This window comes from Salmo salar, chromosome ssa11 (assembly GCF_905237065.1).
Source record: "Salmo salar chromosome ssa11, Ssal_v3.1, whole genome shotgun sequence".
Lineage (NCBI taxonomy): Eukaryota > Metazoa > Chordata > Actinopteri > Salmoniformes > Salmonidae > Salmo > Salmo salar.
This window is the reverse complement of record NC_059452.1, coordinates 57,778,929-57,792,108: the sequence shown is the minus strand read 5'-3', so window position 1 is coordinate 57,792,108 and position 13,180 is coordinate 57,778,929. Positions and strand designations below refer to the sequence as shown.

The window sequence follows — 13,180 nt, the reverse complement described above, 5'->3', positions numbered from 1 at the left end:
TATACATTCCTCTGTTCTACTGTAGTCAGGTCTATACATTCCTCTGTTCTACCGTAGTCAGGTCTATACATTCCTCTGTTCTACCGTAGTCAGGTCTATACATTCCTCTGTTCTACCGTAGTCAGGTCTATACATTCCTCTGTTCTAATGTAGTCAGGTCTATACATTCCTCTGTTCTACTGTAGTCAGGTCTATACATTCCTCTGTTCTACCGTAGTCAGGTCTATACGTTCCTCTGTTCTACGGTAGTCAGGTCTATACATTCCTCTGTTCTACCGTAGTCAGGTCTATACATTCCTCTATTCTACCGTAGTCAGGTCTATACATTCCTCTGTGAGTAGATAATCTTTCCCAGCGTGGCCTATTTTAAAGATAGTATGAAGAACTCTAAAAGCGGCGCCCTGAATTTAACAGGCGCTATCGTATCGACAAACGATCAGTGGGAAAAAGTTTTAATGGACTAATTTCTGGAGGACGATCGTGCCATGCTAACTCTCTGAATCAGACGATGAGGAAATCCCTGATTTAAGTCAAAAACATTTTCATTGAAACAGACATTGTAGAGTCTTCTGATGACAGTGACGGGGAAGAAACGGCGATCGACAGTGTTGTTGTCACAGATGAAGTTGACCGAGCTTTGAAATCAGCGAAAAGCGCAGTGGAAGCGGAGTATGATAGCTGAGGAGATGGAGAAAATGAGAACACACAGAAGGCTGTTGTATAAAACACCCGTCTCCGGATTACATCTTCAAACTAAGGGCAACCATGACAGAGAGGGAGAAGCGTCCATCCATGTATACGGGTAAGATAGTCTAGCTAGCTACATTTTTAGATATTACAGGTTTCTAATTTGGTCAGAAAGTCGTTTTCATTACAACACGTACTGTTAGCTAGCTAGCTACCGTTCGCTGGCTGGCTCGCTAGTTACCGTTCGCTGGCTGGCTCGCTAGCTACCGTTCGCTGGCTGGCTCGCTAGCTACCGTTCGCTGGCTGGCTCGCTAGCTACCGTTCGCTGGCTGGCTCGCTAGCTACCGTTCACTGGCTCGCTCGCTACCGTTCGCTGGCTGGCTCGCTCGCTACTGTTCGCTGGCTGGCTCGCTAGCTACCGTTACGTGTATGATCTGTGTAGTAATATTATTCACGTCTCAGAAAACTATTTGCATTTCTAGTTACAGCCTAATGTTAGCTAGCTAGCTAACATTGAACCTAGTTGGTTAGCTTAAGCTACCTGTAGATTAATGCATGGTGGCTATCTATTACAATCAGTTTGTACTGCTATGCCGCATTCAAAACAAATGGGAACTCGGAAATCTCTGACTTCCAACTGCTGTTGCGTTCAAGACAACTGGGAACTCAAGGAGAAAAAAAAAAGCTCAGACTGAGAAAAAATTATTTTGAACGGTCATCAATCTTGGAATTCCAACTCGGGAACTCTGGCCTCTTTCTATAACCCCGACTTTCCGACCTGAAGAGCACCGCCTCCATAATTTGACCTTGTATTTTTTCCAAGTTCCCCAGTTGTCTTGAAAGCACCGTTAGGTTTATTGTTTAGCTAGCTACATGTCTAAACCAAAGACCACTTCGCCAGATGATTACATGACCCATCAAGTTAGCCAGGCGTGTTCTGGGGGGGTGTGATTACGGACCATCCCTCACCCTCACCCTGCAGGTCTTCAGATGGCAGGCCAGAGCTGTGTACGGTGGGTTCAGGGTCCTGAGAGGGAAGGCTCTTCTCTGACTCGGTAGTTAGGCTGATCCCTTCCATCAGATCCTCTACCAGGTCGTTGGCACACAGCTACACAGAGAAACACAGGGAGAACATACATTTAAATATGGAATTAACATGAAGCGAATCCCAAATGACACCCAGTTACCAAAACAATACCGCACCACTTTTGACCAGAGGGCCTCATAGAGATTTTGAATAGAGTGTTGGATTTGACAGATTCCGAACCTTCTGTAGCTGTACCTTCCAGCCTTCTGTAGCTGTACCTTCCAGCCTTCTGTAGCTGTACCTTCCAGCCTTCTGTAGCTGTACCTATTCTATTCAAATCTCCTATTCAAATCATAGAGATTTTGAATAGAGCGTTGGATTTGACAGATTCCACACCTTCTGTAGCTGTGGATCCAGCCTCCATATTCTCAGAGTCTGGTCTCTGGATAACGTCACCATCTGGTAGTCCTTAGAAGCTAGAAAAGGAGACAACAAGACGGGAGGAATCAGAGGACTGAACTCTATGGACGACGAGACACGGCAATACTTCATTACCAGGTGGATTCATGATAACAGTTTAGGATGTGGGGGAAGAGGTAGCCTGGTGATGTAGACAAAATGTATGCATTACAAGAAGTTGCTTTGAATAAAGTCAGCCACCCAGGCTAGTAAAGAGTTATATATTATCCAGGCTGGTAGAGGTATATTATATGATATATTATCCAGGCTGGTACAGTTATATTATATGATATATAATCCAGGCTGGTAGAGTTATATTATATGCTATATTATCCAGGCTGGTAGAGTTATATTATATGATATATTATCCAGGCTGGTAGAGTTATATTATATGATATATTATCCAGGCTGGTAGAGTTATATTATATGATATATTATCCAGGCTGGTAGAGTTATATTATATGATATATTATCCAGGCTGGTAGAGTTATACTATATGTTATATTATCCAGCCACCCAGACTGGTAGAGTTATATTATATGCTATATTATCCAGGCTGGTAGAGTTATATGATATATTATCCAGGCTGGTAGAGTTATATTATATGTTATATTATCCAGGCTGGTAGAGTTATATTATATGTTATATTATATGATATATTATCCAGGCTGGTAGAGTTATATTATATGATATATTATCCAGCCACCTAGGCTGGTAGAGTTATATTATATGATATATTATCCAGGCTGGTAGAGTTATATTATATGATATATTATCCAGGCTGGTAGAGTTATATTATATGATATATTATCCAGGCTGGTAGAGTTATATTATATGATATATTATCCAGGCTGGTAGAGTTATATTATATGATATATTATCCAGGCTGGTAAAGAGTTATATTACATGATATATTATCCAGCCATCCAGGCTGGTAGAGTTATATTATATGATATTTATCCAGCCACCCAGGCTGGTAGAGTTATATTATATGATATATTACCCAGTCACCCAGGCTGGTAGAGTTATATTATCCAGCCACCCAGGCTGGTAGAGGTATATTACCCAGTCACCCAGGCTGGTAGAGGTATATTATATGATATATTATCCAGGCTGGTAGAGTTATATTATATGATATATTATCCAGCCACCCAGGCCAGTAGAGGTATATTACCCAGCCACCCAGGCTGGTAGAGGTATATTACCCAGCCACCCAGGCTGGTAGAGGTATATTACCCTGCCACCTAGGCTGGTAGAGGTATATTACCCAGTCACCCAGGATGGTAGAGGTATATTACCCAGTCACCCAGGCTGGTAGAGGTATATTATATGATATATTATCCAGGCTGGTAGAGTTATATTATATGATATACACTGCTCAAAAAAATAAAGGGAACACTTAAACAACACAATGTAACTCCAAGTCAATCACACTTCTGTGAAATCAAACTGTCCACTTAGGAATCAACACTGATTGACAATAAATTTCACATGCTGTTGTGCAAATGGAATAGACAACAGGTGGAAATTATAGGCAATTAGCAAGACACCCCCAATAAAGGAGTGGTTCTGCAGGTGGGGACCACAGACCACTTCTCAGTTCCAATGCTTCCTGGCTGATGTTTTGGTCACTTTTGAATGCTGGCGGTGCTTTCACTCTAGTGGTAGCATGAGACGGAGTCTACAACCCACACAAGTGGCTCAGGTAGTGCAGCTCATCCAGGATGGCACATCAATGCGAGCTGTGGCAAGAAGGTTTGCTGTGTCTGTCAGCGTAGTGTCCAGAGCATGGAGGCGCTACCAGGAGACAGGCCAGTACATCAGGAGACGTGGAGGCAACAACCCAGCAGCAGGACCGCTACCTCCGCCTTTGTGCAAGGAGGAGCAGGAGAAGCACTGCCAGAGCCCTGCAAAATGACCTCCAGCAGGCCACAAATGTGCATGTGTCTGCTCAAACGGTCAGAAACAGACTCCATGAGGGTGGTATGAGGGCCCGATGTCCACAGGTGGGGGTTGTGCTTACAGCCCAACACCGTGCAGGACGTTTGGCATTTGCCAGAGAACACCAAGATTGGCAAATTTGCCACTGGCGCCCTGTGCTCTTCACAGATGAACGCAGGTTCACACTGAGCACGTGACAGACGTGAGAGTCTGGAGACGCCGTGGAGAACGTTCTGCTGCCAGCAACATCCTCCAGCATGACCGGTTTGGCGGTGGGTCAGTCATGGTGTGGGGTGGCATTTCTTTGGGGGGCCGCACAGCCCTCCATGTGCTCGCCAGAGGTAGCCTGACTGCCATTAGGTACCGAGATGAGATCCTCAGACCCCTTGTGAGACCATATTCTGGTGTGGTTGGCCCTGGGTTCTTCCTAATGCAAGACAATGCTAGACCTCATGTGCCTGGAGTGTGTCAGCAGTTCCTGCAAGAGGAAGGCATTGATGCTATGGACTGGCCCGCCCATTTCCCAGACCTGAATCCAATTGAGCACATCTGGGACATCATGCCTCGCTCCGTCCACCAACGCCACGTTGCACCACAGACTGTCCAGGAGTTGGCGGATGCTTTAGTCCAGGTCTGGGAGGAGATGCCTCAGGAGACCATCCACCACCTCATCAGGAGCATGCCCAGGCATTGTAGGGAGGTCATACAGGCACGTGGAGGCCACACACACTACTGAGCCTCATTTTGACTTGTTTTAAGGACATTACATCAAAGTTGGATCAGCCTGTAGTGTGGTTTTCCACTTTAATTTTGAGTGTGACTCCAAATCCAGACCTCCATGGGTTGATAAATTGGATTTCCATTGATTATTTTTGTGTGATTTTGTTGTCAGCACATTCAACTATGTAAAGAAAAAAGTATTTAATAAGATTATTTCTTTCATTCAGATCTAGGATGTGTTGTTTAAGTGTTCCCTTTATTTTTTTGAGCAGTATATTATCCAGCCACCCAGGCTGGTAGAGTTATATTATCCAGCCACCCAGGCTGGTAGAGGTATATTACCCAGCCACCCAGGCCGGTAGAGGTATATTACCCAGCCACCCAGGCCGGTAGAGGTATATTACCCAGCCACCCAGGCCGGTAGAGGTATATTACCCAGCCACCCAGGCCAGTAGAGGTATATTACCCAGCCACCCAGGCTGGTAGAGGTATATTACCCAGCCACCCAGGCTGGTAGAGGTATATTACCCAGCCACCCAGGCTGGTAGAGGTATATTACCCTGCCACCTAGGCTGGTAGAGGTATATTACCCAGCCACCCAGGCTGGTAGAGGTATATTACCCAGCCACCCAGGCCGGTAGAGGCCTCCTTTACCCTCTTTCTGCGGACGCCACTGGAACTCCAGCACCACATCATCGTGTCCCACGAAGGCATGAACGGGGCTGTTGAGGTCCAGAGCGCTCCAAAGCAGCAAGCTGTTTTCACGTCTCAGCTGGGGAACCATCACTGTAACCAGGCCGTTGGAGAAAGGCTACACACACACACACACACACACACACACACACACACACACACACACACACACACACACACACAAAGAGCGTTATAGACAGATAGATATCCATAACTCTCAGACAGATATCCACTCTTCACACGAGGAGAACTGGTGAAAGGAAGAGTCAACTCACTGTATATCTGGCCTTCCACACTGGAACCTGACAAGATAGGATGTTCAGATACTTCCTCGGCTGTCTGTAGTCCCAGAACTGCACAGAGAAATTGAAGGACAGCACAGTAAGTACAACGGGAGAATCATAGCAAAAAAGCTATGTGAATATCCTACATATCGTAAAACTTCAATTAAAAGCCCAGGCGTTTATTTGCTTAAATCACTGAAGACAACAGGCGCTTTTTTTTAAAGACAGGCTTCTATTTGAGCCAGGCTTCTATTTCCTTAATGCGCACAGCTTTAGCTCATTTGCATAGTTAATTGTTTAATTCAAAGCATTTTAATACATTTCTTCATTTCCTGTGTCTAATGTGTTATCATTTACACGGTGTAACCAGGTTTCCATCTGACCATTTTATACCAGTAAAAGTACACGTCGGATAACATTTTTAATGATCGGCCTGATGGAAACAGAACATTTGGCGTTAAACTTTCCAAATGTTAAGAAACCTGAATACGCTAGACAAGGCGGCTATTTGAGACCGCGTTTAAATGAACTTTTACGGTAGCTATGAGGTTCCGGGGAAAAGGTAATTTACCCTGACGGAGTTGTCCTGACTGGACGTTGCCAGGATGTGTTCGTTGTCAGGGTGCCAGTCCAGACCGTGGATCTTAGACAGGTGAGCTGCTACGTACTCCACAGCTGTGTTGGGTTTCTGGGTAATAGATAACACAGGACCATCAGGCACAAAACCAAGACACGGGGACACTCGCTGAACATGTTACGGGGACACTTGCTGAACATGTTACAGGGACACCCGCTGAACATGTTACGGGGACACCGGCTGAACATGTTACAGGGACACTGGCTGAACATGTTACAGGGACACTGGCTGAACATGTTACAGGGACACTGACTGAACATAAGGGACACAGGACACTTCAATATGTTCAATCTGAAATGAAATATTGATATCTGATCAACGAGTAAGTGTGTACCAGTATACCATTTAGCATTGACCCTACATAGGTTATAATGTAGTAGTGACCCTACACAGGTTATAATGTAGTACTGACCCTACACAGGTTATAATGTAGTACTGACCCTACACAGGTTATAATGTAGTTCTGACCCTACACAGGTTATAATGTAGTACTGATCCTACACAGGTTATAATGTAGTACTGACCCTACACAGGTTATAATGTAGTACTGACCCCACACAGGTTATAATGTAGTACTGACCCTACACAGGTTATAATGTAGTACTGATCCTACACAGGTTATAATGTAGTACTGACCCTATACAGGTTATAATGTATTACTGACCCTACACAGGTTATAATGTAGTACTGACCCTACACAGGTTATGATGTAGTACTGACCCTACACAGGTTATAATGTAGTACTGACCCTCTAGTCCAGATGACCCTACACAGGTTATAATGCAGTACTGACCCTACACAGGTTATAATGTAGTACTGACCCTCTAGTCCAGATGACCCTACACAGGTTATAATGTAGTACTGATCCTACACAGGTTATAATGTAGTACTGACCCTACACAGGTTATAATGTAGTACTGACCCTACACAGGTTATAATGTAGTACTGACCCTCTAGTCCAGATGACCCTACACAGGTTATAATGTAGTACTGACCCTACACAGGTTATAATGCAGTACTGACCCTACACAGGTTATAATGTAGTACTGACCCTACACAGGTTATAATGCAGTACTGACCCTCTAGTCCAGATGACCCTACACAGGTTATAATGTAGAGTGACCCTCTAGTCCAGATGACCCTACACAGGTTATAATGTAGTACTGACTCTACACAGGTTATAATGTAGTACTGACCCTACACAGGTTATAATGTAGTACTGACCCTCTAGTCCAGATGACCCTACACAGGTTATAATGCAGTACTGACCCTACACAGGTTATAATGTAGTACTGACCCTACACAGGTTATAATGTAGTACTGACCCTACACAGGTTATAATGCAGTACTGACCCTACACAGGTTATAATGTAGTTCTGCCCCTACACAGGTTATTATGTAGTACTGACCCTACACAGGTTATAATGCAGTACTGACCCTCTTGTCCCAGATGCGAACATCTCCATCATGACTGGAGGCTAGAAGGTACTGATTACGCTTGTTCCACTTGACCTGGGACGCCCCCGCTACAGAGACAGAGAGAGATAGAGAGAGATAGAGAGAGAGATAGAGAGAGATAGAGAGAGATGGTGAGAGAGAGATAGAGAGAGAGAGATGGAGAGAGAGATGGTGAGAGAGATGGAGAGAGAGAGATAGATGGTGAGAGAGAGAGAGAGAGAGAGAGAGAGAGAGAGAGATGGGGTGAGAGAGGGTGAGAGAGAGAGAGAGAGAGAGAGAGAGAGAGAGAGAGAGAGATGGTGAGAGAGATGGTGAGAGAGAGAGATGGTGAGAGAGAAAGAGAGAGAGAGAGATTGTGAATCCAAGACAGATGACCTAGAGAGGTCAAACTGTGATTATCTAAAGACTGAAGTGCCTACTCACCCACTGCAGACAACGCCACTGTAGGTTTCCTTGTGTCTCTGAGATCATACAAACAGATTTACAGTGTTGTTTACAGTGTTGTTTACAGTGTTGTTCAGGCAGGACATCAATCATTTAATCTCAGGGCTGGTTTCCCAGACATACATTAAGTCAAGACCTGAACCAAAAACATCCTCTACATGACTCTACATGGAGAGTGAAAACAGATTAAAGTACGGAGAGAGAGAGAGAGAGAGAGAGAGAGAGAAAGAGAGAGAGAGAGAGGAGTGGCGATCATATAGAGGTATATTCTACCTGGTTATTGATAGAATAGAGGTATATTCTACCTGGTTATTGATAGTATAGAGGCATATCCTACCTGGTTATTGATAGTATAGTGGTATATCCTACCTGGTTATTGATAGTATAGAGGTATATTCTACCTGGTTATTGATAGTACAGTGGTATATCCTACCTGGTTATTGATAGTATAGTGGTATATCCTACCTGGTTATTGATAGTATAGTGGTATATTCTACCTGGTTATTGATAGTATAGTGGTATATCCTACCTGGTTATTGATAGTATAGTGGTATATCCTACCTGGTACAGAGAGGAGTATTGATAGTATAGAGGTAAATCCTACCTGGTTATTGATAGTATAGTGGTAAATCCTACCTGGTTATTGATAGTATAGTGGTATATCCTACCTGGTTATTGATAGTATAGTGGTATATCCTACCTGGTTATTGATAGTATAGTGGTATATCCTACCTGGTTATTGATAGTATAGAGGTATATCCTACCTGGTACAGAGAGGAGTATTGATAGTATAGTGGTATATCCTACCTGGTTATTGATACTATAGTGGTATATTCTACCTGGTTATTGATAGTATAGTGGTATATCCTACTTGGTTATTGATAGTATAGTGGTACATCCTACCTGGTTATTGATAGTAAAGTGGTATATCCTACCGGGTTATTGATAGTATAGTGGTATATCCTACCTGGTTATTGATAGTATAGTGGTATATCCTACCTGGTACAGAGAGGAGTATTGATAGTATAGAGGTATATCCTACCTGGTTATTGATAGTAAAGTGGTATATCCTACCTGGTTATTGATAGTATAGTGGTATATTCTACCTGGTTATTGATAGTATAGAGGTATATCCTACCTGGTACAGAGAGGAGTATTGATAGTATAGTGGTATATCCTACCTGGTTATTGATAGTATAGAGGTATATCCTACCTGGTTATTGATACTATAGTGGTATATTCTACCCGGTTATTGATAGTATAGAGGTATATCCTACCTGGTTATTGATAGTATAGAGGTATATCCTACCTGGTTATTGATAGTATAGAGGTATATCCTACCTGGTTATGGATAGTATAGTGGTTTATCCTACCTGGTTATTGATAGTATAGTGGTATATCCTACCTGGTTATTGATAGTATAGTGGTATATCCTACCTGGTTATTGATAGTATAGTGGTATATCCTACCTGGTTATTGATAGTATAGTGGTAAATCCTACCTGGTTATTGATAGTATAGAGGGTATATTCTACCTGGTTATTGATAGTATAGTGGTATATCCTACCTGGTTATTGATAGTATAGAGGTATATCCTACCTGGTTATTGATAGTATAGAGGTATATCCTACCTGGTTATGGATAGTATAGTGGTTTATCCTACCCGGTTATTGATAGAATAGAGGTATATCCTACCTGGTTATTGATAGTATAGTGGTGCATCCTACCTGGTTATTGATAGTATAGTGGTATATCCTACCTGGTTATTGATAGTATAGTGGTAAATCCTACCTGGTGTCCCAGATACAGATGTAGGTGTCTACAGAGCTCGTGACCAGATACTCCGGTTCAAACCAGGACCAGTCCAAGTCACTGTAGGATACAAACACAGTCAGTGACCTGGCGACATAGACATACCTAGAGTACATATCCACACAGATCAGGCCGTGTCCCACATCGCACCATATCCCCTGTATAGGGCACTATTTTTTTGACCCGTAGGGAATAGGGAGCCATTTGGGGACACAGACGTACGGGAGCATCTCCTCTGTGTTACCTGATGACTCGTGTGTGTCCTTGCAGGGATGCGTGGACCTCCCCACAACCATCGCGCCACGTGTACAGGTCAACACGCTGGTTACTCTGGAAACATAAACCTCTAGTCAGACAGATCACAGAGCAGAGACTGGGTCTGTTCAGTAACCAGGATGTTATGGTACCACCATGTGGGCAGTGATGACCACAACTCTCACAGGATGCAGTTTGACCAGAACAAATATCTGGATCCAATCAGAAACTGACTAAGTTGCTCCGGATAAGACTTGAGCCTGCTCAACGACTCTCCGGATAAAGACTTGAGCCTGCTCAACGACTCTCCGGATAAAGACTTGAACCTGCTCAACGACTCTCCGGATTAAGACTTGAGCCTGCTCAACGACTCTCCGGATAAAGACTTGAGCCTGCTCAACGACTCTCCAGATAAAGACTTGAGCCTGTTCAACGTCTCTCCGGATAAGACTTGAGCCTGCTCAACGTCTCTCCGGATAAGACTTGAGCCTGCTCAACGATTCTCCGGATAAGACTTGAGCCTGCTCAACGACTCTCCGGATAAGACTTGAGCCTGCTCAACGACTCTCCGGATAAGACTTGAGCCTGCTCAACGACTCTCCGGATAAAGACTTGAGCCCGCTCAACGACTCTCCGGATTAAGACTTGAGCCCGCTCAACGACTCTCCGGATTAAGACTTGAGCCCGCTCAACGACTCTCCGGATTAAGACTTGAGCCTGCTCAACGACTCTCCAGATAAGAGCGAGCCTGCTCAACGACTCTCCAGATAAAGATTTGAGCATGCTCAACGACTCTCCAGATAAAGACTTGAGCCTGTTCAACGACTCTCCGGATAAAGACTTGAGCCTGTTCAACGACTCTCCGGATAAGACTTGGGCCTGCTCAACGACTCTCCAGATAAAGACTTGAGCCTGTTCAACGACTCTCCGGATAAAGACTTGAGCCTGTTCAACGACTCTCCGGATAAGACTTGGGCCTGCTCAACGACTCTCCAGATAAAGACTTGAGCCTGTTCAACGTGTCTCCGGATAAGATTTGAGCCTGCTCAACGTCTCTACGGATAAGACTTGAGCCTGCTCAACGACTCTCCGGATAAGACTTGAGCCTGATCAACGACTCTCCGGATAAGACTTGAGCCTGCTCAACGACTCTCCGGATAAAGACTTGAGCCTGCTCAACGACTCTCCGTATAAAGACTTGAGCCTGCTCAACGACTCTCCGGATAAAGACTTGAGCCTGCTCAACGACTCTCCGGACAAGACTTGAGCCTGCTCAACGACTCTCCGGATAAGAGCGAGCCTGCTCAACGACTCTCCGGATAAGACTTGAGCCTGCTCAACAGCTCTCCGGATAAGAGTGAGCCTGCTCAACAACTCTCCGGATAAGAGTGAGCCTGCTCAACAACTCTCCGGATAAGACTTGAGCCTGCTCAACGACTCTTCGGATAAGAGCGCCTGCTCAACGACTCTCCGGATAAGACTTGAGCCTGCTCAACGACTCTCCGGATAAGACTTGAGCCTGCTCAACGGCTCTCCGGATAAGACTTGAGCCTGCTCAACGACTCTCCAGATAAGACCTGAGCCTGCTCAACGACTCTCTGGATAAGAGCCTAATTTATAAATATAAAAAGGAAATGTAAATCAATAGAAAAAAAAATTACGCAATTGAATGATGAATTGTTAACGTTTTTGTTGATGTTTTAACAGAGTACTCACAGAGGCAGCGAAGACGTGGGACTCCGCCTTGTGAGGGTTCCACTGAACCGTCCCCACGTCCCATTTGCTTGGTCTGCCAATCTTCCTGGGAGCTTCAGACGGAGTCTCCAGGTTCACCACATACAGAAACCTCCGTCTAAAGGAGAGGAGATCAAACACGCACGTCAACGCACGCACGCACACACGCACAATTGGATGAAAATAGGTTTATTCACCTGACATGTCAACCTCCCATCTATTTAAATCTGATTAATCCACAAATACACAACTAGCAGTGACTTGTGGAACTGCAAACATCGGGACATGACACTGTTACCTTACGGCCTCATGGCCTGATAGATGTTGACTAAGGCAGAGCTACGGTGACGTTGACTGAGGCAGAGCTACAGTGACTGAGGCAGAGCTACGGTGACTGAGGCAGAGCTACGGTGACTGAGGCAGAGCTACAATGACGTTGACTGAGGCAGAGCTACAGTGACGTTGACTGAGGCAGAGCTACAGTGACTGAGGCAGAGCTATGGTGACTGAGGCAGAGCTACAATGACGTTGACTGAGGCAGAGCTACAGTGACGTCGACTGAGGCAGAGCTACAGTGACTGAGGCAGAGCTACGGTGACGTCGACTGAGGCAGAGCTACGGTGACGTCGACTAAGGCAGAGCTACGGTGACGTCGACTGAGGCAGAGCTACAGTGACGTCGACTGAGGCAGAGCTACAGTGACGTCGACTGCGGCAGAGCTACAGTGATGTCGACTGCGGCAGAGCTACGGTGACTGAGGCAGAGCTACGGTGACTGAGGCAGAACTACGGTGACTGAGGCAGAGCTACGGTGACTGAGACAGAGCTACAGTGACTGAGGCAGAGCTACGGTGACTGAGGCAGAGCTACGGTGAATCAACAGCCTCGGCTGGTAAGGGATTTCTAACATCCCCAAGGCAATGTGAGGAGGAGTGTTTTCACTGTCTGGTGGTGGTGCTGTAATGTGTGGTAAAAGGACTGGTACACACCCAGACAGGACAGCATGTCCACCCAGGCAGTCCACGGACATA

General features: G+C 45.0%; 1 protein-coding gene across 4 annotated transcripts in view; it reads right to left on the bottom strand.

Annotated features, from left to right (window-relative positions):
- wdr59 (WD repeat domain 59) overlaps positions 1-13,180 on the bottom strand; it is a 98,153-nt gene that overhangs the window by 81,447 nt on the left and 3,526 nt on the right. For 3 of the 4 annotated variants that reach the window (XM_045689783.1, XM_045689785.1, XM_045689786.1), the window contains exons 2-12: positions 13,139-13,180; positions 12,133-12,268; positions 10,406-10,491; positions 10,141-10,221; positions 8,330-8,367; positions 7,886-7,974; positions 6,383-6,499; positions 5,803-5,880; positions 5,489-5,645; positions 2,111-2,190; positions 1,657-1,795 (exon numbers count right to left, since the gene is read on the bottom strand). The exon at positions 13,139-13,180 is cut by the window's right edge and continues 8 nt beyond it. In XM_045689783.1, coding sequence (XP_045545739.1) covers positions 1,657-1,795; positions 2,111-2,190; positions 5,489-5,645; positions 5,803-5,880; positions 6,383-6,499; positions 7,886-7,974; positions 8,330-8,367; positions 10,141-10,221; positions 10,406-10,491; positions 12,133-12,268; positions 13,139-13,180 — 1,043 coding nt within the window. The remainder of the gene's footprint in view (positions 1-1,656; positions 1,796-2,110; positions 2,191-5,488; positions 5,646-5,802; positions 5,881-6,382; positions 6,500-7,885; positions 7,975-8,329; positions 8,368-10,140; positions 10,222-10,405; positions 10,492-12,132; positions 12,269-13,138) is intronic. The other variant, XM_045689784.1, reaches the window with a different exon arrangement.